The sequence below is a fragment of the Panthera onca genome, chromosome B4 (assembly GCF_046562875.1).
Source record: "Panthera onca isolate mPanOnc1 chromosome B4, mPanOnc1 haplotype 2, whole genome shotgun sequence".
NCBI classification, from domain to species: Eukaryota; Metazoa; Chordata; class Mammalia; order Carnivora; family Felidae; genus Panthera; species Panthera onca.
In genome coordinates this window covers 79,069,572-79,095,142 of record NC_138345.1, presented here as the reverse complement: position 1 = coordinate 79,095,142, position 25,571 = coordinate 79,069,572, and the positions used below count along the sequence as shown (strand labels likewise).

The 25,571-nt window shown below is 51.1% G+C and overlaps 3 protein-coding genes across 9 annotated transcripts in view; 2 read left to right on the top strand and 1 right to left on the bottom strand.

Moving 5' to 3' along the window:
* Window positions 1-967: 967 nt before the first annotated feature.
* Window positions 968-15,308, top strand: ITGB7 (integrin subunit beta 7). Of its 5 annotated transcripts, none has more exons than XM_060657487.2 (16): window positions 968-1,055; window positions 5,664-5,740; window positions 6,690-6,893; window positions 8,591-8,792; window positions 8,885-9,055; window positions 9,782-10,023; window positions 10,416-10,574; window positions 10,888-10,983; window positions 11,148-11,237; window positions 12,234-12,380; window positions 12,686-12,879; window positions 13,242-13,465; window positions 13,706-13,925; window positions 14,066-14,274; window positions 14,603-14,760; window positions 15,029-15,308. In XM_060657487.2, exons 3-16 carry the CDS (start codon window positions 6,693-6,695, stop codon window positions 15,107-15,109), a joined length of 2,394 nt encoding a protein of 797 aa, XP_060513470.1. In that variant the 5' UTR covers window positions 968-1,055; window positions 5,664-5,740; window positions 6,690-6,692; the 3' UTR covers window positions 15,110-15,308. The 5 variants fall into 5 exon arrangements, with proteins under 5 accessions (XP_060513470.1, XP_060513472.1, XP_060513469.1 ...); XM_060657486.3 differs by having other exon boundaries at window positions 994-1,174; window positions 5,664-5,786; XM_060657485.3 differs by having other exon boundaries at window positions 995-1,174.
* On the bottom strand, window positions 15,159-25,571 carry ZNF740 (zinc finger protein 740). Of its 2 annotated transcripts, none has more exons than XM_060657497.3 (7): window positions 25,457-25,571; window positions 24,071-24,583; window positions 21,495-21,644; window positions 21,053-21,142; window positions 20,481-20,604; window positions 20,056-20,174; window positions 15,159-19,086 (listed from the first exon to the last, which is right to left on the bottom strand). In XM_060657497.3, exons 2-7 carry the CDS (start codon window positions 24,077-24,079, stop codon window positions 18,997-18,999), a joined length of 582 nt encoding a protein of 193 aa, XP_060513480.1. In that variant the 5' UTR covers window positions 24,080-24,583; window positions 25,457-25,571; the 3' UTR covers window positions 15,159-18,996. The 2 variants fall into 2 exon arrangements, with proteins under 2 accessions (XP_060513480.1, XP_060513479.1); XM_060657496.3 differs by having other exon boundaries at window positions 24,271-24,583.
* The window catches only part of CSAD (cysteine sulfinic acid decarboxylase), a 30,770-nt gene continuing 30,245 nt past the window's right edge, over window positions 25,047-25,571 (top strand). Inside the window, exon 1 of one of the 2 annotated variants that reach the window (XM_078449834.2) lies at window positions 25,047-25,207. The gene's annotated coding sequence lies outside the window, so the exon portion shown is untranslated. Of the gene's footprint in view, window positions 25,208-25,453; window positions 25,562-25,571 lie in introns of those variants that run through there. The other variant, XM_078449833.2, reaches the window with a different exon arrangement.

Below are 25,571 nucleotides of genomic sequence, written 5' to 3'. Positions count from 1 at the left end.
CCTGTGGTCAAGTGTGGGCCAGGGCCAGGTATTTTCCACACCCTCTTCTCCAGACAGGCTTCATCCTTGCCATTACCGCACTCTCTGCCTCCTCTACGCCTTTCCCAGCCGCCACTGCTGTCTCTGCGCAGTGGCCTCCCAGTCTCATTCTCTGAGCCCGGCCCTGTGTCTTTCTCCAAGTTCCCAGTGCCCCAACCTTGGATTTCTCAGCCTCTCCGCTTCTCACCGTGTTACTTCTCAGCCACTGAGTCTATTTTCAAGCCCTTAGGTTGTGCCAGGCTCTCTTGTAAGCAATTGGTAGGAGTCACCTCATTTGATTCCCGCAACAATCCTGAGTGCCACTTGACAGATGAGAAGAAGCCACAGGAAGGTTAAGCAACTACGTAAGTTCCCACCGCTGTAAGTGATAGAGCCAGGATTGGAGCTCAGGCAGTTTGGCTCCAGAGCCCATGGAGTTAAGCATCCACCATCATACAGTGGGCACTCGTTTTTCAAAATTAGAGCCTGTCGCCACTGATTTCCCCCTCATTCCAGGACTTACTACCTCCATATTTCTTCCTTGCTATCGTGTTCTTGTGTGAAGAAGTGGAAGGGTCCCATCGATTTGCCAGGCAGGCAGACCAGGGTTGAAAACCCAGACCAGTTAGTTATTACTATGTGGCCTTGGGCAAGGATTTTTATTTCTTACCTCTGAGCCTCAACGTCCACCTTTCCCTCTTAGCCTCTACATCTGTAAAATTTGACCCCGGGGGGACATTAACATATGGATATGTCATGAAGTTGTTGCAAGGATTAATGACAATATTGTGATATGCCCGGCATGTAGTAGGTGCTCAGTAGACAGACGAGCCTCCGTGCTTCCTTTCAGATCCCTGTATTGTCAACCCCCTTGGCCCAGTTCCACCCCTCTGGGCCCCACCTTCTAGATCAGTTACCCCACCACCCCGAAATCTCCCCCACCCCACCCCAGGGTGTGTCACTTCCTCCTCTGCAGCCTCCCAGATCAGTACACAAAGGCCGCCGCGGCTGGAGGAAGGGCTGCTTTGCACGCACCTGTGAGTACCAGGGCACCAGCCCTCCAGCCTCCTCTCCTTACTAGCCCAGCCCCCACCCCTGCTCCCAATCTCCTGGGAAGAGGACGCTGGGCTCTGACCCCAAGACACCCAGGGTTCAGGTGAGACTCGAGAAAGGCTCTGAAGTCCTTTCTGCATTCCTGAGATCCTCATCCCTGTTCCCTCCAGCTTCTCAAGCTCTCTCTCCCCGCCCCCCCCACCCCGTACCCTCCTCACCTCTCTCTCCTGCATGTGTTTCCCAAAAGTGGGCCTGGAGGGAGGCAAAGAAGGAAGGGGATGTATGACTGCTATCATCTGAGTGCCTGCCATGTGCCAAGGGTTATGTCATGGTAGGGCTCTCCCAAGAGGACTCCCCAGCTGCTATCCCTGCTGCCTAGTGCCTGGTGCTCAGCTCAGATCTGCCAGTGGCACCTTGGCTATGGTGTCCTGGGAGACTGTGGCAGCGTGGCTCGGTTCTCTTCCCTCCTTGGGACACTGAGTGGGCAGCAGAGGATTCCACTTGATTTGGAAGATCTGGATAGGTTGGGAAAATGCTCTGTTTCTCAGGTGCTGAAGGGGGTGTTAGGGTGTTGGAGTCCAGGATAGAGCCCAGGAAAAGGGAACAACCACAGGGGGGAAAGAAGACTGACTGAAGAGGACCCATCAAGGGAAGAGAAAGGGGATTAGGTGGAGCCCACTGGAACTGGAAGGGAGAAGGCACGGCTTTTGATGATGATGGTGCCTGGGTTGGAGGCGAGGAAAGTGGCAAACAGACCGAGTCCCGACCTGTCTTCATCCCTGTTCATTGTGTGACTGTGGGCAAGTCACTTATCACTCTGGGATTCAGGTTTCCATTTGTAAGAGGGGATTGAGTTAGACAGCTCTGCCTTCCTTTGGTTAGGATAGGAGAGGAAAAGGAAGTAAAACAAAGAACCGTAAAGACGCGGAGAAGAGAAACGCAGCAGAGGGATGTCATCAAACTTTTGAACAGGAGGGTGGTGGGGGAGAGAGAAGGAGACAGAGAGAGGGAAATTAACAAGTGGCAGGCCATGTATCCCCAAGTAAGAAATGAGGGGGACAATTGGGAGAAGGGGGTGGGGTAACGCTGTCCAGAGAGTCCCAGGGGCTCCCTTTAGGGGACATGAGTGGGCTTGAGGTCTCTGGTTTGTCTTATCCTGGGGGCCCCACCTGTAACACATGAGTCAAAACTGGGCTTTGTGCTACAGCATCTCAGGCCTCCTCGACCACAGGCGTGCAGAGCAAGCGGGGCTGAGGTTACAGTGAGGCTGAGCCTGAACCGGCCTCGCATGGGGGTGGAGGTTCCAAGACATATATATACTACACCTGAGGTCCCAAATGGTGCACAGTGGGGAGCAGGACAGCTGAGGTCACCCCACCCCTTCCCCATTCTGAATCTAAGCCCAGGCTGGGGCAGATGCAGACGTTTTGGGACAAGGAGTTAGTTGGCCTTTCTCATACACACACCGCCAATAGGAATATAAACTGGCATAGTTGCGAAGGCGGTTGCGTCAGCAATCACTCGCCAGCATTACAAATGATGCCAATTTATTGACCCTACAAATCCTCTTCCCAGGATTTATCCTCCGGATTCACTTGCACACATGTGAAATGATAAATGCATGGGTTTTCACTGCAATAGTTTTATTTATTTATTTTGAGAGGGGGCAGAAGGCAGAGAGAGAAAGAGAATCCCAAGCAGGCTCAGCAGAGACAGCACAGAACCCAGTGCAGGGCTCGAATCCACAAACTGTGAGATCACGACCTGAGCGGAAACCAAAAGTCAGATGCTTAACAGACTGAGCCATCCAGGCGCCCCCAGCATTAGTTTTAACAGTGAGCAATTAGAAACAATTTAAATCCCATTGAGAGACTGACTGGGATATGATACATCCATGCCACGGAAATGTATACTGCTGTGAAAATGAACAAGGAAGATCTTTATTTTCTTGAGTAGCAGGATCTCCAAGAAAAGCAATTAAAAGAAAAAAAGGGGCACCTAGGTGACTCAAGTCAGTTAAATGTCTCGATTTCAGCTGAGGCCATGATCTCACGGTTCATGGATTCGAGCCCCACATCGGGCTCTGCGATGACAGCATGGAGCCTGCTTGGGATTCTCTCTCTCCCTCGTCTCTCTGCCCCTTCCCTGCTTGTACTCTCTCTCTCTCTCAAAATTAATTAAAAAAAAAAAAAAAACATTAAAAAATCTTTTAAAAAAAGAAAAAAGGGGGACAAACCCGCATGTATTCTAGAATTGTGATTGTAGACTTCTGTCATGTGATTCTACCATTTGGAGAGAATATGTTTTTTCACATTAGTTTGTGTATGCATAAAACAATCTCTAGAAGGATTATCAGCAACAAAAGATAACTTAAAATGACGGTTATTCATTTAGGGTGAGGTGTGGAACTGGGAGGAGGAGGATGGGCATGGGAGATTTCTCACTATCTCAATGTTTTGATTTTTGATAAGATACACATAAAATTGATCATTTAGCCCATTTTTAAAGTGTACAGTTCAGTGGCCTTAAGTACATTTATGATGTTGTGCGACCATCACCACCATCTAGTTCTGGAACTTTTTCTTCACTCCAAAAGAAGACTGCCCATCAAGAAGTTATTCCTCATCCTCCCCTCCTTCCCCAACCCCTGGCATCCACTTTCTGTCTCTGTGGATTTGGGGAATCAGAATACTTCACATAAACGGCATCCGACAAGATGTGGTCTTTTGTGACTGGTTTCGTTCACTTAGCCTAGTGTTTTCAAGGTCATCGATGTTGTAGCCTGAATCAGCACTTCGCTCCTTTTTAGGGCCAAATAATGCTTCACCGTATGGATGGATCACATTTTGTTTAGCTATTCATCAGTTGATGGACGTTTGCGCTGTTTCTACCTTTAGGCCACTGTGAATAACACTGCTTTGAACAGTCACGTACCAGTTTTTGTTTTAATTTACTGAGGAATTATCAAATTGTTCCCCACAGTGCCGTGCCACCAGCAACGTATGATGGTTCCATTTTCTCCACATCCTCACCAACACTTATTTTCTGTTTTATTTTATTTTATTTTATTTTATTTTATTTTATTTTATTCTAGCCATTCTGCTGGGTGTGTGGTGGTATTTCACTGTGGTATTTGATTTGCATTTCCTTGATGACTAATGGTGTTGAAAATCTTTTTATGTGCTTGTTGGTTATTTGTCTATCTTCTTCAAAGAAATGTCTATTTAAGTCCTTTGCTGTTCAAAAACTGGGTGGTTTGCCTTTTTGTTGTCAAGTTGTAAGAGTTCTCTATATATTCTGGATACTTATCAGATACATGATTTGCAAATATTTCCTCCCTTTCTGTAGCCTGTCTTTTCATTTCATAGTGCTCTTTGATGCACAAGAGTTTTATATTTTTATGAAGTCCAGTTTATCTATTTTTTTCTTTTGTTGCTTGCGCTTTTGATGTCATAGCTAGGAATCCACTGTCAAGGCCAAGATCAAAAAGATTTACCCTGACATTTTCTTCTAAGAGTTTATAGTTCGAGGGCTTACATTTAGGCCTTTGGTCCATTTTCACTTAATTTTTGCATATGTTGTGAGGTAGGGAATGAACTTGATTCTTTTACATGTGGATATCTAGTTATCCCAGCACCATTTGTTGGAGACTGTTCTCTCCCCATCAAATAATTTGGCACCCTTGCTGAAAATCGATTGGCTATAAATGGATGGATTTATTTCTGGACTCTCCATTCTATTTCATTGATCTATATGCCTATCTTTATGCCAGTATCACGTTGTCTTGATTACTATAGCTTTCTAGTGAGTTTTGCAAGTGAGAAGTGAGAGTCCTCCCATTTCATTCTTTTTCAAGATTGTTTTTTTTTGTTTTTAATGTTTATTTTGAGGAGGGGGAGGGGCACAGAGAGAGGGAGACACAGAACCAAAGCAGGCTCCAGGCTCAGAGCTGTCAGCACAGAGCCCGACCTGGGGCTCGAACTTATAAACTCCGAGATCATGACCTGAGCCAAAGTTGGACGCTTAACCAACTGAGCCACCCAGACACCCCACAATTCCATATAATTGAATCAATCCATATAATGGATCCGTATAGGATCAGCTTTCCCACCTCTAAAAAAAAGGCCATTGTGATTTAACTTTTTGAGTTTTGAAGTATGGTTATGGATTGCTTATTCAAAATTTTAATTAATACATTTTTAAAAATTAATGTTTTTTAAGATCAGAAATTTGCCTAGAGGTCATTCCAGGAATTACCCTGCCACAGGCTCTTTCTCCAGTCTATATTTGCTTTGTGCAAAGGACAGGAAAAAGAAAATTTTGTCAACCATGGCCTGCCTTCCTCCGTTATCCCAGACCTTTAGAAAGTTTTCTTATGGTCTAATTTTCGTTCCTCTTGCTACCGTGTCGGCTACTCTTCCCTGCTTCTTTCACACACTTCTTCATCAGCTCCAGCCTTCCTTCCTCTCATTCCTATTCCCCGACCTTCCTCCTTTATTTAGAATCCTTGACCTTCTTCCTGTACTTAGAATCCAAGATTATGAAAGCTGCAAGGACTGCCAGATTATTTATTCAACTCTCTCTCTTTACAGATGTGGAAACTAAGGCCCAGAGAAAAAGTCTGATTTGCCATACAGCCAGTGAGGGACTGAAGCAGGACCAGAACCCGGTCTGTTTCCTGTTCGGTTCTGATTCCACTGTGGCTTGCAATCTTGGTGAATAGACCTGGGCGGATGTAGACCTTAGTGCTTCCAGGCCTACTCCCCAGACTCTTGTTAGGCCATTTTGCCCACGTTGGCCCTAGGGAAGTCTGCACACAGGAGGGACAGGGTTTGTCTGAGGCTCCTACCCAGGTCTGGGACCTGCCCCTTCCCAACATTTTGAAGAAACTGCTGAATCCACAGGGGAAAGTGAAACTATGAAGGGAGATAAAGATTTGGGGTAGAGGTTTTTTATTTTTTTTCGTGAGTAAGCTCTACACCCAAGGTTGGGTTTGAACTCATGACCCTATGAACAAGACTCGCGCTCTACCGACTAAACCAGCCAGGCACCCCTGGGGTAGAGTTTTGAGAGTGACAACCACAGACTCACTTTATTTTATTTTGTATTTTTTATTCTTTTTTTATTTTTTACATTTATTTACTTTTTGAGAGACATAGAGAGACAGAGCACAAGTTGTGGAGGGCAGAAAGAGAAGGAGACACAGAATCCGAAGCAGGCTCCGAGCTGCCAGCACAGAGCCCCATGCGGGGCTCAAACTCACAAACCGGAAGATCACGACCTGAGCCGAAGTCGGATGCTTAACCGACTGAGCCACCCAGGCGCCCCTTGACTTACTTTATTTTATTAAAAAATGTTTATTTATTTTTGAGAGAGAGAGAGTAAGTGGGGGAAGGGCAGAGAGGGGGACAGAGGATCCTAAGCAGGCTCCGCGCTGACAGCAGCAAGCCTGATGTGGGGCTAGAACTCACAAACCCTGAGATTATGACCTGAACCTAAGTCGGACACTCAACCCACTGAGCCACCCAGGTGCCCCAACCACAGACTAATTTTAGAGGACTGAGAACCTGGAGGTCCTCCCTAAGGACCCATGTGTCCCCCTTTGTATCGTATTGCAGGCCATGGTGGCTTTGTCAATGGTCCTTGTTTTCCTGCTGGCTCTGAGCCGAGGTGAGAGTGAATTGGATGCCAAGATCTCATCCCCAGAGAAGGTCACAGAATGGGGGGATCCTGATCTGTCCCTGCCGGGGTCCTGCCAGCCGGCCCCCACCTGCCAGAAATGCATCCTCTCACACCCAAGCTGTGCCTGGTGCAAGCAACTGGTAAAGATGGCTCTGTGGCCTTTGAACCTTGTGTATGTGTATGTGCAGGACGGAGATAGGTTTGCAACTGCGTGGTTTTCCGGGTGCTCTCTGCAGTCCTGTGCGTGACTGAGTTTGTGCACATAGGACTCCTGTGTGTGGTTGTGTGTGTGTGCATACTCAAGCATGCAAGTTTCCTGTGTGTATATGTTTGTGTACCTGTGCGTTTGTGTATATACGGAAAAGACTTGTAACCATAAATTTGGAGGAAGTGTGTCTGTGCTGGAACTCATGCTTGTGTACAGGGAGAGGGACCTGTGGTACGTGTATGCATGTGAGGAAGTGCGTTTGTCAGCCTGGGCAGCCATAACAAAACTGGGTGGCTTAAGCAACAGGAATTTATTTCTCATTGTTCTGGAGGCTGGGAGTCCAAGATCAACATGCCAGCCAATTTGGTTTCTGGTGGCAACCCTCTTCTTGGCTTGCAGGCAGGCTGTAGACAAGCTCTCTGGTGCCTCTTCTTACAAGGGCATTAATCTCATCATGAGGGTTCTACCCTCATGATCTCATCTAACCCTAATTTCTTCCCAAAGGCTCCATCTCCAAATGCCATCACACTGGGGGTTAGTCTTTAGCAGAAAGTGTGTGACTGGGTTTCTGAGTCTGTGTTGGGGGTGTGTGTACCTCATAATGTTCCTAAGGTATGTAGCAGCCTGTGGCTGGGGGAGTAGAAGGGAAGGAGTTAGAAGTGTGTACACCTTGGGGAAAGGCTTGATCTGCCTAAGTGGCCAGGAAGGATGCTGGGGAGCAGGTGTCTCCCTGGCTGGTCAAACAAGGCTGTTCTTTGCTTTATGCCTTAAAGAGACAGGGCTCATGGAGTGACAGAGCATGGCAGGTAACTGAGTTGGGGGCGAGGGTGAGAACAGAACTGTCTCCCTCAAAGGAAGAGGGAGAGTTAGATGAGAGATGAGGGCAAACTCACCAGAAGGAGAAGGCACAGCCACAGTGACTGAGCAGAAGCTGAGCCAGCCCAGGAATCTGGGAGGACCGGAAGAGGAGACTCAGAGTCAGCAGGAGGCAGAGAACAGAGGTGCCAGGCAGGGGCTTTGGGGACAGTCAGATATGTGTCTGCCTCCTTCAATCTCTGGACCTGAGTCTGGCACCAGGGCCAGTTGAGAAGCCATTGTAACTATTTCCTTCCTCTGCCACTTCCCAGCCAGTCCCAGGGGTGCCAGCCAACTGGGGGGAGGGGGTGTCTCCTCTTCTGTCCCTGTCCTTCCCCTTCCCAGGAATTTAGCCTGGGTCTCAGCCTGACCCCCTTCCAGTTTGGGCCTAAGCATGCAGGGGAGGTTGGACTAGGAGGCCAGGCTCCTCTTTTTCTTGTGGTAGTGAGGTCCCTGAGATCTCAACAGGAAGTCTGTGGCCCTAGGGGGAGGAGAAAGGTAGGTGGCTAGGGAAAGGGGGTTGTCTAGATAAGGTGGGGGCTGGTGGGGTGCTAGAGGAAGCGGGCTCTGACAAAGACAGGACGAGGTGGCTGTTGGGGGGACCGGGAAGGGAGGGCATCCTAAGGGCTCAGGGAACTGACCGCGAGGGGAGGGTTAGGAGCGGCCGGCATCCCGGGGGGTCGGGGGGAGGTGGGGGAGAGGTGGTCTGGGAACAGGGCTGGGGGGGGGGGTGTGGAGGACTAGAGTCCCCGACGCGCCTCCCCTTGGGCGCAGAACTTCACCGCGTCGGGGGTGGCGGAGGCGCGGCGCTGCGGCCAGCGACAGGAGCTGCTGGCCCAAGGCTGCCCCCCAGGGGAGCTGGAGGAGCCCCGCGGCTGGCAGGAGGTGCTGCAGGACCAGCCGCTCGGCCAGGGCGATCGCGGCGAGGGGGCCATCCAGCTGGCGCCGCAGCAGGTCCGGGTCACGCTGCGGCCGGGTGAGTCAGGGGGCGGCGGGCTGGGCTGGAGGTCCGGGCTGAGATTCGATGGCGCTCGCTGACCCGCGCCATCCCCCACCCCGCTTCCCCAGGGGAGCCCCAGCAGCTCCGGGTGCGCTTCCTCCGGGCAGAGGGCTACCCCGTCGACCTGTACTACCTTATGGACCTGAGCTACTCCATGAAGGACGACCTGGAGCGCGTGCGCCAGCTCGGACAAGACCTGCTGGCGCGGCTGCAGGAGGTCACCCACTCCGTGCGCATCGGTGAGCTCGGCCTCTACCTGCAAAAGCCGCTTCTGTCTCTGCCAGCGTCCTGGGCGCACAGGGGCCCTGCCTGCCCTCTCCCGGTTTTTAACAGACCTGGCCAGGCCCCGGGTTTCTGGCGTCTCTCTCCCAGAACATCCACCTTCTAGGACAGAACTGGAGGGGATTTAAGAGACTACGGGTGGGGGTAACCGAGGCCCAGAGTCTGGCCAGACCGCGTTCAGACAGCTCCCAGGGGTCAGACAGCACACTCTGGACCTGCCAACCCAGATACTGCCCTGATGCCACTTTCTCAGCCCTGTCTGTGTCTCTAGGAAAAGGTCTAAATGTCCCTGTCCCTGGCTGCGGCTTCCACACTCACAACTGCCCTATTCAAGATCCCCTCCTTTGCCTCATGCTGCTACTACACCCTACACCCTCTCCTTCTTCCTCGGGAGAGAGAGATCCTGCCTGACCCTCCCCTCATCCTCCTCTTAATCTCCTCCATCCCCCACTGCCCTGAGTCAGTGGCCTAAACCCTTTGTCCCTGCCAGGTACTCAGTCCCTGTGCTCTAGGAGCACCCGCTCTCGTGATCTCCTCTGCTCCTCTCTGACTGTCCCCCTCACCCCCCACTTCCCATGGACCTTTGCCTTCTGAGTCCTCAGCAGCAGACCTTCCACCCTGCTGCTGGCCAGTGACTTTGGGGACAAGCTTCGCCATTCTCCCCCCCCCCCCCCCCGCCCCAGGCTTTGGCTCCTTCGTGGACAAAACGGTGCTGCCCTTTGTGAGCACAGTGCCCTCCAAACTTCACCACCCCTGCCCTACCCGGCTGGAGCGCTGCCAGCCTCCCTTCAGCTTTCGCCACGTGCTGTCCCTGACCTCGGATGCTAAGGCCTTCGAGCGGGAGGTGGGACGCCAGAGCGTGTCTGGCAACCTGGACTCGCCTGAAGGTGGCTTTGATGCCATTCTCCAGGCTGCGCTCTGCCAGGTGAGGAGGCGAGGAGGGGATCTGAGTCTGAAGAACCCTTTGGGGCCAAGACTGCCACCTAGGGTCATGCAGTGCCTGGTTCTGGGGGTGCTCTTTGTACCATAGTCACTGGAGTTTGCATATTTATTTTAATAATTTCCTGGTGGATTGGAGTAAAATATCTTGAGGAAGAGGCATGTTTTTCTAATTCATAAGAAGGCCTCCGCTAGCAGCAGCCCTGTCTGGGGGATTGGGGGGAAGCAGGGAGCTGGAAATGGGGGGGGGCGGGATGGCGGAGGGGGGGGTCTGGGTATGGAGATAGACAAAGTGACTCAGAATGAGGCTGGCAATCCTTGGCTCATGGAGCCCAGGTGCACAGCCTACCTCCACCCCCACCCCCACCCCGATTCCAGGAGCAGATTGGCTGGAGAAATGTGTCCCGACTGCTGGTGTTCACTTCAGATGACACATTCCACACAGCTGGGGATGGGAAGTTGGGTGGCATTTTCATGCCCAGCGACGGGCACTGCCACTTGGACAGTAATGGCCTCTATAGTCGCAGCCCAGAGTTTGTGAGTCCCCACCCTGGCTCCACCCCTCCCCATCCGAGCCACACCTCCTCTACTCCCAGACCCCCCTCTCCCCAGCCTCCTTGTCCTTACCAGTGACCACCCTGCCATCTTTCCCACCAGCTCCTCGCTCCATGTGCCCCCACTGCTCAGACAGAACCCTGTGCCACCCCACTCCCTAGCCCCTTCTGCCTTCCCGAGCCTCCAGGGTTCCTCTAGCTGGTGGAGCCCTGGTTCCTGGATTTCCTGGGCTGAGGGCACCTTGGATGTTATGGGGGAGACCTGTGGTGCTCACCTTTCCCCGCTCCCTGCCCAGGACTACCCCTCTGTGGGTCAGGTAGCCCAGGCCCTCTCTGCAGCAAACATCCAGCCCATCTTTGCCGTCACCAGTGCCACACTGCCTGTCTACCAGGTGAGAGCTGGCTGAATGCCAGACCTTCCCACTTCAAGCTTTTCTCAACTTCCTCAAAGACCCCATTCTCCACCACTCCCCCCATATGCCCTCCTTCAAGACCCGCAGAAGCCCATTTCCCTAGAGCTGTGACCCACCATTTCCCTGGACTCCTCTTAACTCAGGAGCTGAGTAAGCTGATTCCTAAGTCCGCAGTTGGGGAGTTGAGTGAGGACTCCAGCAACGTGGTACAGCTCATCATGGACGCCTATAATGTGAGGGGCTGGGACCGGGGGAGCATGGAGAGGGCGGGCACTGGGAAGGGGCCTCAGGTGGGGGGCAGCAGAATTATCAGGGACTGATCACTTTTAGCAACTACCTACGGTTTGCCTGTGGCTGTCATTCCTAGTTCATCTGCTCAATCTTACATTCTCAAATCTGAAGTGTCTGGTTTGGGCCGAGCATGGAGCCCTGCACTGGGCAAGGAAGGGAAGGAACACTCACTGAGCTTGTCTTTCATGCCAACCACTGTCCTAAGTGCACATACTGTTTGCCGTCTCATTTAACTCTGCTAAACCCCTGGTTGCTATTATCATCCCTATTTCATAGGTGGGGATACAGACACAGGTCCCTGAATGACTTGCCCGAGGTCACATAGTTAATGGACGGAAGGGCTGGCATTCGTGCCCCAGTCAATCTGTACAGAAAGAATGTGACATCTAGAGCCTACTTTCACTAAGCTTACAAATAATTCAGAGATGTTCTTCACAGGAACCATAGAGTTTTACAGGTAGAGGGAACCACAGAGATTCTTAAGTGCTTCTTGGGTTTAGGTCCTATCTCTAACCATGCTCTAGGCTTCTTAGGACAGGGACCACCATGTCCTAAACCCATGGTGAGAAAATTTGAGATGGTACCAAATTTCCCGGGGCAAACTCGATTTAAAGACTCTGCCCTTTATGCACACAGGTTATGTGTCGTCATTTGGGGTTTGAGAAGCAGCCACCGCACATTGACAGGGCCCCCCCCTCCACAGTGGGGCCCTTGCTGCAGCCGCAGTGAAATGCTAACCGAGAGGCCTCTAGCTCCTGTGTGATGCACCCAAAGTTCTCACAGTGCCCTTCCTGCAGAAATGCCTCTTGACTGGGCAGAATGCAAGGGGTCCCCAAAGCAGGCTGGGGCAGGTCATGGCAGAATTTGGAAAGGCTGGAGAGGACACGAGGTGGGGTTTGGAGTCCTGCCTTCACGTGGTTACTTGCTCTCTTCCACAGAGCCTATCATCCACTGTGACCCTCGAACACTCTCCACTCCCTCCTGGGGTCCACATCTCTTATGAATCTCAGTGTGGGGGTCCTGAGGAGAGGGAGCGTGAGGCTGGGGACCGGGGCCAGTGCAACGAGGTCCGAATCAACCAGACGGTGAGAGCCAGCCGAGATAGGCAGAAGGAAGGAAGTGGGGGTGGGGGGTGGGAAATTGAAGCAGGCAGGAGAAGATGGGGGGCAGACACAGAACAATGCAAAAGCGTGGGGTAGTTCTCCATCCATCCTTTCTAAAAGGCTTTAATGAGCAGCTTCCTCCAGCAGGCTTCTACGAGATGGGTGTTAGCATGGGCTTATCCCTTAATTTCCTAAGGAATAGGTTTCTGGATGATCAATGGGTTTGGTGTCATGTGCACATGTGGGTGCAGGATCTCAAGTCTGATTTCTGCCTGCACTGTCCTCAGGTGAATTTTTTGGTTACTCTCCAAGCTACTCATTGCCTCTCAGAGCCCCATCTTCTGAGGCTCCGAGCCCTTGGCTTCTCAGAGGAGCTGACCATGGAGTTGCACACACTGTGTGACTGTAACTGCAGTGACACCCAGCCCCGGGCTCCCCACTGCAGTGATGGCCAGGGGCTGCTGCAATGCGGGGTGTGCAGGTGAGGATTCCTGCTTCCTTTCACCCATGTGACTGTCCACACATGACCAGCCCCGGTATCCCTCCTCTGCCTTCTGTCCTCCCACTGGCCATCTCCAGACCTCTTTTGCCAGATGTCCCAAGACTCCACCCTGATTTTCATGTGCACCTTCCCAGATGTGCCAGGACCCTCCCCTCCCCCCGAACTCCCTCTGCTCTCTTGCTCCTTGGTGCTCAACTATACACTGGCATCCGTTCAGCCACTCATCTCTCTCCAGTTCTTTTGAGAGCTTAGGTTTAGAGGATCCTGGGAAAGATAGGTCAAGGGATGGTCAAACTCTCTGACCCACCTTTCCCTCCTCTGGCTCTGTCTTCCCCTCCCAGCTGTAACTCTGGCCGTCTGGGTCGACTCTGTGAATGCTCTGAGGCTGAACTGTCCTCCCCAGATCTGGAATCTGGGTGCCGGGCCCCCAATGGGACAGGGCCCTTGTGCAGCGGGAAGGGACGGTGTCAGTGTGGACGCTGCAGCTGCAGTGGACAGAGCTCCGGGCCCCTGTGCGAGTGTGATGATGCCAGCTGTGAACGACATGAGGGCATCCTCTGTGGAGGTACCTGCAGACTTTGGGGGAAGGGTGGGGTCAGAGTGGCTCCCAGGATATTTTGGCTCTGGGAACATCATGGCACTAAGGGCAAGTATCAGACTTTGGTGTAGGAGTTGCAGCTATCTGGCACACTTGAGAGGGAATTGGACGCACAGAACACTTCAGCTCTAGGCATCCCGTGGTGGCATGTGATGTCCATTGTGTGTGAGGAGAATGGCTGTCACCCTGAGCGTGATTCTGTCCCAGGCTTTGGCCGCTGCCTTTGTGGAACGTGTCACTGTCATGCCAATCGCACGGGCAGAGCGTGTGAGTGCAGTGGGGACACGGACAGCTGTGTCAGTCCTGAGGGAGTGCTCTGCAGTGGGCATGGACGCTGCACGTGCAACCGCTGCCAGTGCCTGGATGGCTACTACGGTGCCCTGTGTGAGCAGTGCCCAGGCTGCAAGACGTCATGCGAGAGACACAGGTGAGGCCTCCCGTCTTGCAACTTGGGAACAGGGGCACGGCGGGGGTCGCGGAGCCACTCCCACCTGCCCACCTCTTTCTGCCGTGTGGTGTGGGGAGCACAGCTGCCCAGCTGGTAACCTCTTGGTGTCCACTGGACAGGGACTGTGCAGAGTGTGGGGCCTTTGGGACCGGTCCCCTGGCTACCAATTGCAGTATCGCTTGTGCTGATGCCAACGTGACCCTGGTTTTGGACCCTATCCCGGATGATGGCTGGTGCAAAGAGAGGACCTTGGACAACCAGCTGTTCTTCTTCCTGGTGGAGGAGGAAGCCAGAGGCAGGGTCATACTGAGAGTGAGAGCCCAAGAGAGTAAGTGGGCAGAGATGCTGCAGACGTGCCAGAGGGAGCCCTGCAAGTTTGATGGGTGGGGCTTCAGAACTCTGGGCTTGGGCAGGTGAAGATAATGGGAAACCAGGTAGGGTTTGAAGCAGAGCAGTGAGTCCAGGCAAAAGCAGAAGTGATGGACCAAGTGGACAAAGCTAAGGCCCTGGGCACCACAGAGATAACCTCGGACCCTGCTGGGTTCCCTTTGTTTTCAGTAACAGGCAGGGCTAGGGAAGCTGGACACATTGTGGGCAACCGTTGATCAACCCCTATGCCCCAACCCCCAGAAGTCTGTGTTGTTTCTTCCCCACAGGAGTAAATCACACCCTGGCCATCGTGCTGGGCTGCGTGGGGGGCATCGTGGCAGTGGGACTGGGGCTGGTCCTGGCTTACCGGCTTTCTGTGGAAATCTATGACCGCCAAGAATATAACCGCTTTGAGAAGGAGCGGCAGCAGCTCAACTGGAAGCAGGTAGGGAGACTGTGTCCTACCCCACTGGGCTGGGTTTTGCTCGCTTTCTCTGGTTAAGACCGCTGGTCTCCGCTTCCCTGCCCCACCCCCAACCTGGACTCCTCCGACCTAGCTCATCCCCCTCACTTTGGTCTGTGCGTCCTCTGCCCCACCCCTCTGCTAACTTCCATCAGCTCTGGGGGTGCTGCTCAAGTTCCAGGCTGGCCTCTTAGGACTAGGTAAAGGAGCAGTCGGGAGGTTTTTCCTCATTTCCCATCTTCTTCCCCAGGACAGCAATCCTCTCTACAGAAGTGCCATCACAACCACGGTCAATCCCCGCTTTCAGGAGGCAAGAAGTCCCTTTCTCTGAAGGGGGAAGAGGCACACTCATCCCAGGACTCTTCTTTTTCTCAACAGCCCAGTAGGGCACTGCTGAGGAATGGTCACCACCTACTTCTCAGAGTGACAGTCGAGGGCGGCCTCCCACTGCAACCTTGCTTCCCTACCTCACAAGGAGTGTGGGCTTAGTTCCCCCGCTCCCTGTATACAATAAAGAGTCTTACCTCAGAGCACAGCTGTCATCTTGCTTCACCCAAGGCCAAAGCAGGCTGTGGAGCCTGGGCCTCGGGAAAACTTGCTCATTCCTCCTCCTGCCACCTGAGGGTGGGGAGAGGTCCTCTAACCTGGTGTGCAGGAGATTCAGTATGTGGCTGCCTGGGAAGTGGCTGGTCAGGGTGGGCTAGTGAATCCTCCGGTCATGCATTTGTAGGACTACAGAACCACACTTGGAGAAACACAGCTGGTACCTGACCTTATTTCGTTCTGCTGTGCATGTTTTTTCTCTTATTCAGAAGTGATATCCTGTTTTCACTTCTACTTGTTGCTTCTGTGGAGTTTTACATGGTGGTTTCTCGGATGCAGGACATCTGGGGTGGTTATATTTGGGGGAAAAAAGGATAACCACTTTGGCCCCAAAGAAAAGGTTTCCCAAAAAAGAGTATGTAGAAAAGCCCCATTTTCTTTTTATTTAAATATCCTAAATATATCACGAAGGAACATACACTGCACTTTAATGGTAAAAAGATACAAGTTTATAACATCTTATAAAAACTACCATTTAAAAGTGATCTTGTTCATTTGATATTCCCCTCCCCCAATAGCAAAATAAGTATATTAAAAAAAAAAAAAAAAAGGTGGGGGGGGGGAGGGAGGGAAGGTGGGAGGGAAAGAGGAAGAGTAGGAGGGATTGTTAAGATAAAAGCCCCAGGACTGCAGCAGAGGCAAAGAGCATCTGGGGAGAGGGTTAGAAGTTGTGGTGGGACCCCATGTCTCATTTAACCCTCCAATGTCAAGCCATGGGGCACAATCAGTAGCTAAGTGATGAAAGGCTGTAGGGGGGTGGACGGAGAAGAGATGGGTGCAGGGGAGGGCTAGTAGGGCCTGGTACAGTGGCCCACCTGGAACGGGTGCTACTCTCTTTCCCAGGTCCCCAAATTCCATGTCCTGGTCTCTGAGAGCCTGCCCTATCTCCCTTTCCCTTTACTCCACACGCACCTGAGGCATCTGTCCAGTGCTAGGCCCCACCAGCTAAGGAGGGCTGGGGTGTTGGGCCCAGGAGCCTCTGCAAGCGCTCTTAGGCTGTGGTTTCCCTGGGGTGTAAGTGGGGCTCCTGGACCCTCTGGGGGGGGGGGCTGAATCACTCCTTTTCACCTCTTTGCTCCTTTCTCCTCACACATCACTGGCCCCAGATCCTCAACACCTGGACAACTGAACGAACCACCTGCTCCTGAGTTTCCCCCACACCCAATCCTTGGCAGGGGTGCTTCTGGTACGGTTCTTCACACATCTGCTCACACATTCCCTCTCTCCCACCCACCCAGGCAAAAGGCTGAGGCTGTGGGGGGCCAGGGCACATTCTGACCTAAGCACACGTCCATACACGTAGGCGCATAGGTCACTCCTGGGACTCCAGCCACCCACACCCCAACTCTACACAGATTAGCTGCAAGTGACAGTGAACAAAGCCTCCTATTTTCAAAAGTGCTCATGGGACAACTGTTTTCTGAATGTAGCCTCCTTCTGAGAATACACTGCCAGATGTGAATGATCAACTCTGGCCCCAGCAGAGCCCTCTAACAGGAAAGGGGCTCACTCACACACAGGAAGATAACCTGCTTGCAGGGACAACAGGGCAGCTCCAAGGACCGAGGTCTAGGTTCTGGACCCTATCAAATGGAAGTGCCGGCATAAAGCTAGAAGAGCACAGGTGGCAAACACATTCCCTAGTGTCTCTCCCAAAGGATCTCAGGTGCCATCAGGGAAAATCTGAAAGGTGCCACACCTTTCTTTTTCCCTGGAATCCTCACATTTCAGAGGTATGGACGCCCCCCGCTTCACCCCCCCCCCCCGCCCCGCCCCAATCTCCTCCTGATTAGGTAACAGCTAGGAATTTTCTGCTGCTGTTCACTACATTTTGGAGGAAATGAAATCACACTTCCCGGAGTTGCCATCTCAGATCCCCACTGACACCTTGGTCAGGTTCACCAAGCATCCAGGATTACGCCATGATTACTCCCCCAACAGGTCAGGGCAGGCCACAGTGGGGGTCAATCAACCCCCTGAATCTTCCATAGCAGGAAAAGGGTTTCTTATTTCACTTTAGAAAATTCATGTTCACAAGCTCTGGCTTGGGTTAAACACCCTAACCAGCCTGTTAAATCAATCTAAAAAACTCCCTCCAAAACAAAGCCCTTCAGTCCCCTAAACCGAGTTCCTCAGCTCTTGCTGGGACCCCAAGCACCCTTCATGGTGGTGGTGGTGGGGGCTGCTTTATGTCATCCTCCCCTGAGTTGAGGGCCAGAAAAGGGTTTGGCTCAATAATATGCCATCTCCAAGCATACAAACACAAGCACACATGTGAATGAACACACTCATGCACACGTGCGCGCGCACACACACATACACCCCTGATCACTTTTTTGGGGGCAGATAAGGTGGTGGTGTTGGGGCAGAGAGGAGCAAAGAATACAGTTAACAATAAAACCCACAAAAGGTTTCCTCCTCAGTCCTTTCTCTGCAGCACCTCCCTCCCATGCATTCTTTGTCGGGTAGGGATGGCCATTAAGAAGGAAGTCAAGATCTTGTTCTTTGGGACCAAAAGCCACACCCCTATCTCCTTTACCTGAATACAGTGATAGGACTGGGCAGGGAAAGCAGCTCACACTGCTCAACAGTCATGTTAGGGGACACCAAACTCCTTTGTTTCTTGAACAGTTGTTGCCCAACTTGGGACTAGTCTCGGGTTGTTCCTAAGAGGGCACAAGGAGAGAGAGCCCACTTTGATATCCATGACTACCTGCTCGACACCTTTGTCTGGCTCAGGAGTCAATGGCAGCGAGGTAGCCACAAACCATGTCCAAGATCGAGTGCCCAAAAGGGGCACGGAAGGGCTTCATGGGCCACTCTCACCCAAGTTTCCTCCAAAAGGCACTTGAGCTGACCCCATTAGGTACCAGTGTGGCCTGGGCCATTACATCAGCCCTGGGCACAATTCTTGCTCTTTCCCGAAGGAAATCAGAGGTACCTGTCCACTCCGGTTGGACCCAGCCCTCGTCTGCTCCTCTCACCATTCTTCCTTCTGTCCCTACAGTGTATAAGGAGGCCAAAGCAAGCTCAGCTGCCATCCCTGATCCTACTCTCCTTCAAACAGGAGGTGAGGTGCAGGGCTGCAGAACACTGAGGATCAACTGCAACTAAAAACTCAGTTTTGGGGAGGGCTGGACCAGCCATAGTCCCTGCTTTGACCAGGGCTCTATGCCTCCATATTACCTTTATCCACAGTGTACCTGCTAAAATTGCTTTTGAATAAACAAAAACAAGAATAGAACAAACAAACAAATCCCTCTCCCCAATCCTTTCCATTTCAGCTGCCAGCTGGAGTCCAAGGTTGTGGGAGCCACACCAGTCTTGGTCCTGTACCTTGAGTCCCCACCTATAACCTCAGCCAAGGGTCCAGGGACTAGCTTCCCTACCCAGGAATGCTGTAGGAACTTCCCCGAGATACTCATAGTCTCAGATTATTTACAGAGCTGAGGCTCTGAGGCTGCTGTCCCCTGATGCACTCTTCTGGTCTCCTGGGTCCACTCCTCCAGGAGGGGGACAGGTACAGACGGGGTGGTGGTGGGACCATCAGACCAGAGGGGGTGCGCTCTTCGGTAAATTCTTCTGATCACTCCCACCACCCAGGACCCCTTGCGCCTATAGAGAAAACTGCCCGTCGGAAGTCTTGGACTGGCACCCTTGGCACATCCGTTTGTGTCTGAGTAATCGATCTGTCCGAGAAAAACACTGAGAAGAAAGGAAGGATTAAGTGCTTGAGAGGAGAAACTCAGCTACCTGTTGGCTAGTTGTCTTCCCCACACGGGAGGCACAGGTCCCATTCCATATGCCCTCAGCATGTACACAGAAGGCAGGAGCACACAGTGGTTAAGAACACAAGCTCTGAAGTCCGAATCCTGGCTCTACCAATTAGTAGCTGTGCAACCTTGGACATGGTATCTAACAGTACTTAATCGGTACATTCATCTGCAATGGGACTAAAAGTACCTACTCACAGAATGGCTGCTTTATTCATCCAATATTTATTGAATGTCTGTCTCAAGGCAGGTACAGTTCTTGGGGCTGAGGATAGAGTGGAGAACCAGAGGGGCAAATTCTCTGCCTCATGGAGTTTTTATTCTAGTATTTTGAGATTCAGTTTAAGAGGGTGGAGCAAAGCAACCAGGAAATGTTAGCTGTTATCATTTCTCATGTTTTGTTCTTGTCTTGTTTTGGTCCAAGCTCTTACATTCTCATCAGATCAGATATGACCCCGAGGGCAGAGATTGTATTTCTCCTTCCAGGAGCACCAGCTCCAAAGTTTGACTGAATCTTAGCTCTACCCTTGATCTGCTGTATCCTTAGGAAACTTAACCTCTTTAAATCTCAATTTCCCCACATGTGACATGACAGGAACACAGCTAGTTTATGGAGTTAACATGAAGATTAAATAAAATAATCTATGTCAAATATGCTCTCACAGTGCCTGGCACAAAATAAGTCCTCAAGAAATGCTGCTATTGTTATTACAATTATTCTTATGGCCCCTCCCTACAATCAGCAGTAAGGCCAGAGAGATACACCTCCCACTGAGGTACTAACTCTCTCATGGCCAGGAATACTAGATGGTCCCTTGTCGGGCAGGGGATGGGAACTGGCCCTGGTTCTTGGTGAAGGCAAAATCCACGTGTGGGGTGGATGGATGACATGTGAGCTTACCTGATGACACCGTTCACACTGGTAGGGCTTTTCGCCACTGTGCACACGCTTGTGACGCTCCAGGTGGTATTTCTGGATGAAGCGCATATCACATATATCACACTCAAATGGCTTCTCACCTGGCCCAGGTGGAGAGAGAAATTAATATAAGGAGGTACACATGGCAGGGATTTCATTTCAGGTATTTTTCCAGAAATTTTAAATTTTAGCAATGTGCAGACACCTAATGGGAAAGGTCCTCAAAGCTGCTGTTCTCAGTGACACTAGATTGTAACAGAGCCATGTGCTTTCTCTAGCTCACTCACTCACCTTCCTCCTCTATTTCTAATACCCAGCCTTTAAAACAAACCCAACAAGAGCTACACACACACACACAATACAAACCATAGACTATTCTCCTCAGAAAATACGAGCAAAAGACTTACCAGTATGAATTAGGATGTGCCTCTTGAGGTGGTAACTGCTCCTAAAGGCTCCAAAGCAGTGTTCACAAATAAAATTTTTGGGAATCTTTACTTGAAAAGAACCATTTTGTTCCACTACCACCACCTGGGGGCAACAATCAGGCATGTCATAAGGGTATCCCTCTGCCTCCTTTTTGCCTCCATTCTAATCTGGGTCAATTTCCAGTTGCCGGACAAAATAATCTCTCTGATGTTGTCATCTCCCACACTGCTTACTAAGAGACCCTCTGAGGAAGAAGGTGGGTGCGGGTAAGCTGTCTGCCCCCATCAAGCTCAACACTCTGAATGTCTACCTGCCTCTTTGGCACAGGATCCCATGCTTCCCTGACCCTCCTTCCCTCACGAAGGATGTTCCAGAGAGGGCAGACATCAAATACCAAAGTGACCTATGGATGAAATCTGAGCAACACACTCACTGGCTATTAAGTGACCAAAACATCTAGGGAAAGTTTCAGGTTGAACCACAGAGGGAAGAAGAGGAGGATTACCCCATTACAAAACAGTACCAACTTGGGGATTACCCCATTACCTGCCTTTTTAACAGTCTTCTTTGAATGAGAGGCCTCAGCCAAGCTGTCATCATCTTTGCGACTACGGGACTTATCGCTGTCTTTTCGGTGGCCCTTTGAAAACAAATCAAATCTAAACTCACAGTCTATCTCAGAATACAAGATAGGAAACCAAACTTGTCTGCTTTCAGACAAGTTATAAATGAGAATAACGACCTGCCCCAAAGGTTTAGAGAAGGTACTCATCCATCCATTTCCTCTGCAAGTACTATGGTGTTAAGGGTTGTAGGTATAGAAAAGACCTTCCTTAGCTCTCTAAAATACCCATATTCATTCATTCCCCAGCTGGATCCTTTTTTCCCCAGTTCCCTAAACAGAAGCACCGAGGAATCAAAACTCGACATCTCCTGGCAGAGAGCTTGGGCCACCCAATCCCCAGGTGCCACAACAGACTCAAATGCTGTACCTGACTCGAGCACCTCAGCACATCAGGGCTACCTGCCCGCTCTCCATTCTCGGCCTGCTTGCTGGCAATCTGGCTCAGCATCATCTTCTTGCTGGCTGCAGTGGGAACCAAACTCACACCTGCTAGGCCTTCACAAGCCAGGAGACTTGCCTAAGTTGAAAGGAGATGAGGTGTCAGGTCACCTGGCAGGGCAGGGCAAAAACACGCTGCCATCTTCTATAGAACTACCTTTTCCACCCAGCCACAAACAAAGTGCTTCTCTAGGGAGTGTCCCTCTTACTGCGAAACTCTGCTTCCTTCAAGAGTCCTCCCTAACTCACCTCACCAGGAACAAGTTACTTATTTTGTCATTTATCAGCATTTAGGTATACATCAAGTGAATAACCAGGTATTATCAACACTTTTGGCATTAATAGAGTGCTAGGTATAGCGTGTGGTGTGTCTGCGTGTTACTAGGTTTTCTAGGCCTTGTGAATGGGCATGAGTGTCTGCCCTGCTGACTCACTGAAAGGGGAGATTTCTAGCAGACCTTGCCTCCTTCCTCTCTCAACAGCAGATTCAGAGCCCACTTATGATTGGCAGACCTCATGGTGCCACATATATATTCTATCAGGTTCTACAAACATGTTTATCAGTAAAATCAGGTCATTTCTCCCTTTGGATTTTAAACTCCCCATGTGCCGTCAATTGTAAGAGATATAAAAATTAAATCACTTGGAAGGATTTTAGGATTGAATTATCACTTTCTCTTGACTCCCACAGTCATTTAGCTGTGTGCATATCCATATATTTTCACATCCTCTGTTCTATATACACTTTAGACAATACTTAAACAAAGGATGATTAAGAAAATTTCTTTTTTATGGCTACCTTCTTCCAACTGACTTAGTCTAGCCAGCACTAGAGAATTTACTCTTTTTACTGAAGAAATACCTTTTTTTGGGGGGGGGGGTGGTGAGGAGGAAGAAACACTTCAAAAAAATAGTCGGTCAGCAAACTTCCACAAGTGACTTATTACAAAAATTCCTCTTAGAAATTCCTTTTAGGGGCACCTGGGTGGTTCAGTTGGTTGAGCATCCGACTTCAGCTCGGGTCATGATCTCACCAGTCCCAAGTTCGAGCCTCATATCAGGCTCTGTGCTGACAGTTCAGAGCCTGGAGCCTGTTTTGGATTCTGTGTCTCCTTCTCTCTCTCTGCCCCTCCCCAGCTTGTGCTCTTTCTCTCTCTCCAAAATAAATAAACATTAAAAAAAGACAGAAAGAAAGAAATTCCTTTTAGTATATCCTAGGATCCCTTCTCTCTCCTTCAAGGGCTTTGGATAGAAAAGTCTACAGGTGAAAAGCTTAGCTCTGCCATTTACACTGTACAATCTTGGGCAAATTACTCTACCTCTTTGGGCCTCAGTTTCCTTAAATGCAAAATGTTTATGAGAGTATCTACTCTCACATGGTTGATGGGAATGAAACTAAGGTATAAATGTCTAGCAGGGCCCAGTTAGTGATTAGTGAAAGGCAGTGTTCTCAAAACAAGAGTGAACATGATGCTGTGAAGTGGGTTGCAAATAAAGAAAGAAAAAACTGAAGGGCTCCTAATCTGCATGGAAAGGAGGAAGCTATGCATGCAGCTGGAAGGAAGCCAATTATACTGTAATCAGGCTGCCATCCTGGTGAGACTGGGAGGGGATGGTCCCTGGAAGAAAGCTGGGAGCAGCTCTGGGGGTGCCTGCACATGGCTTTGCTATCCAGACTTACAACAACCTATTACATCATCCTGTCTCTCCAATCCATCCTGTACCCTCACAGTGACAATTACTTTCTAAATACACTGACCTGACATCACTCTGCTACTTAACATTCTTCAGAGAGTTCCCATTCCTTACAGAATAAAGTCTAATTCCTTAGCAAGGCATAAAAAGCCCTGGGATTATACTCTTACTTCTCTAGGAAACAACTCCCTCAACCTAACTTTTCCCTCTAGCATTACCTATCCTATCCCCCTCACCCATTTGAATCTTTTCCTCCTTAACCAGCAAACCCTGTAGTACTCCTAACCTCATCGCATTCTCCCATGCCTCTAAGCCTCTGCCCATGCAGTTCTCCTTATCTGACTGCCCTGTTCTGCTTGTCTACCTAGGAAAATCCTCTGTATCCTTCAAGCTCCATCCGCTTTTTTCCATCCAGGCAGAGGTACCCTTCTCTCCTCTGCAGCGTACATACCTCTATTTTTGCACGTTCCTTCAATCAACAGATTCATTGATTGCTAGCCAACCACCATGCAAGGTATTGTGAATATAAAGATAAATAATAGACTGTTTCTTCATTTCCCGCCCCCCGCCCCACCCCGACTAGCCTGGAAGCTTGCTGGGGACAGGGACAATCTTATTCATCTTTGTATCCCCAGCACAATGCCTTGCATGTAACAGGAGTTCAATTAATTCCTGTTGAAAAAAAAAAACAAATGAAGCATTCACCAGACTGTTCACTCCCTCATGCCCCTCAGCACTTAATGTACCAAGTGTAAGCTGAGTAGTTGTTTTGCAATGTCCCATCAGTGCCTGTGATGCAGAATAGCCTACCTCCTTCATTTGACTGGAAGCTCCCTGAAGGCAGGGGCTGTGGCCTGTCTCCTTTCCTTCCTCTAGATCTCCCCCTGGTGCTTAATACAGAGCTTGGCTCACTGGGTTGGTCAATATGTTGACTAGGACAGCATTCAAGAGTGAAACTGCAAACACGCTTCCCAGTGATCTTGAAGGAGGAGGATTCTATAGCTTTTTACCTGAGCCATGCTGATTTCTCACTTATGCAACCCAAAAGTTCAGGAGTTTCTCAATCCACCTTTCCTAAGACACTGTTGTTTGAAGAACTGTCACCAAATCACTGTAACAACTCCTTCATGTCCCTTCAGTTCTGCTGCCATATTGAATTGCCTTTGTCTTCAGACAGAGCTTAGTGTCCTCCAAGGGGAAGATGGGTGTTCCAAGAATCCCTGGACTCTGCCTGGATCCTGCCTATGGTCTGAAGAAAAAGCTTGCCAGTCTTGATTTTCCAACTGAATCCTCTCGTTGAAGTTCACGATCTGTTTCAGAAACCTGAAACCAGAAAGGAAATGGGGCTGTTAGGTGCAACATTCTCAGGACATACGACCTGTGGTAGGCTGAACTTTTTTTTTTTTTTTTTTTGCTGGGCGCTTTCCGTGAACCTCAGAAAGAGGACATTAGTCAAGCAGAGTTTTCTTTCTAGGTCAGGAGTAGAAACTGGTCTCCTGGGCAAAGAGGAGCTGCCAACAGGAGTAAAAGTAATTGGGGCCTCTCATAGAGGAGCCGCAACGGGCCAACTGCTTGGATTTGCCATCTTAGGAATAGAAGGGGGCGGAGGCCCCTCGGGGCTTTTGTGCCCAGTGGGCCGGCCCGCGAACCTCGCACTCTATTAAGGAGGCCAGAACTGGGGTAGAGGACAGCTCGAGGGCTATCGCTGGACGCTTGAGCGGCAGGCAGCAACCGGACTGGCAGTGCGCGCCGGGCCGGCCCACACGTGCACGTTCTCCGATTCCGCCCGAAGGTACGGAAACTCGCTGCGGAGGTGGAAGGCAGGCAGGCGGACGGACGCCGGCGCTGCGCGTTCCCTCCCTCCTCCTCCTCCAGCCTGCCAGCCAGCCACCCAGCCGCAGCGCCCCACCGCAAGAAGCCGGAGGAGAGCGCCGAGAAGCGCGCGAGGTGCGTGCTCGCGCCCGCGTCCCCGCCAAGCAAGCCCCCTCCGCCGGGCGGGCGACGCGTCCGGACTGGCGGGCCTGGGGGGCGGTACGCGCGCGCGCGCGGCCCCTTCCCCTCTCCGGCCCCCTCCCTTCGCCACGCGCCCCTCCTCCCTTCCCCTCCCCCTTCCCGCGCGGCGCCCCACGGCCTGAGAGCTGCTGAGGCGCTGCTGCCGGCCCGGACGACGCTGCGCTCCCTGAGGCGTGCTTCTACCTGCCAGGCGCGGCCTCTCGCAGTCTCCCCCGCCGCGCGGCGCCTCCTCCAGGTCCCAGCGCACCGTGCCAACCCCGTGGCCGTCGCTGCCCTGCCGGGACCGAGGCAAGTTTAC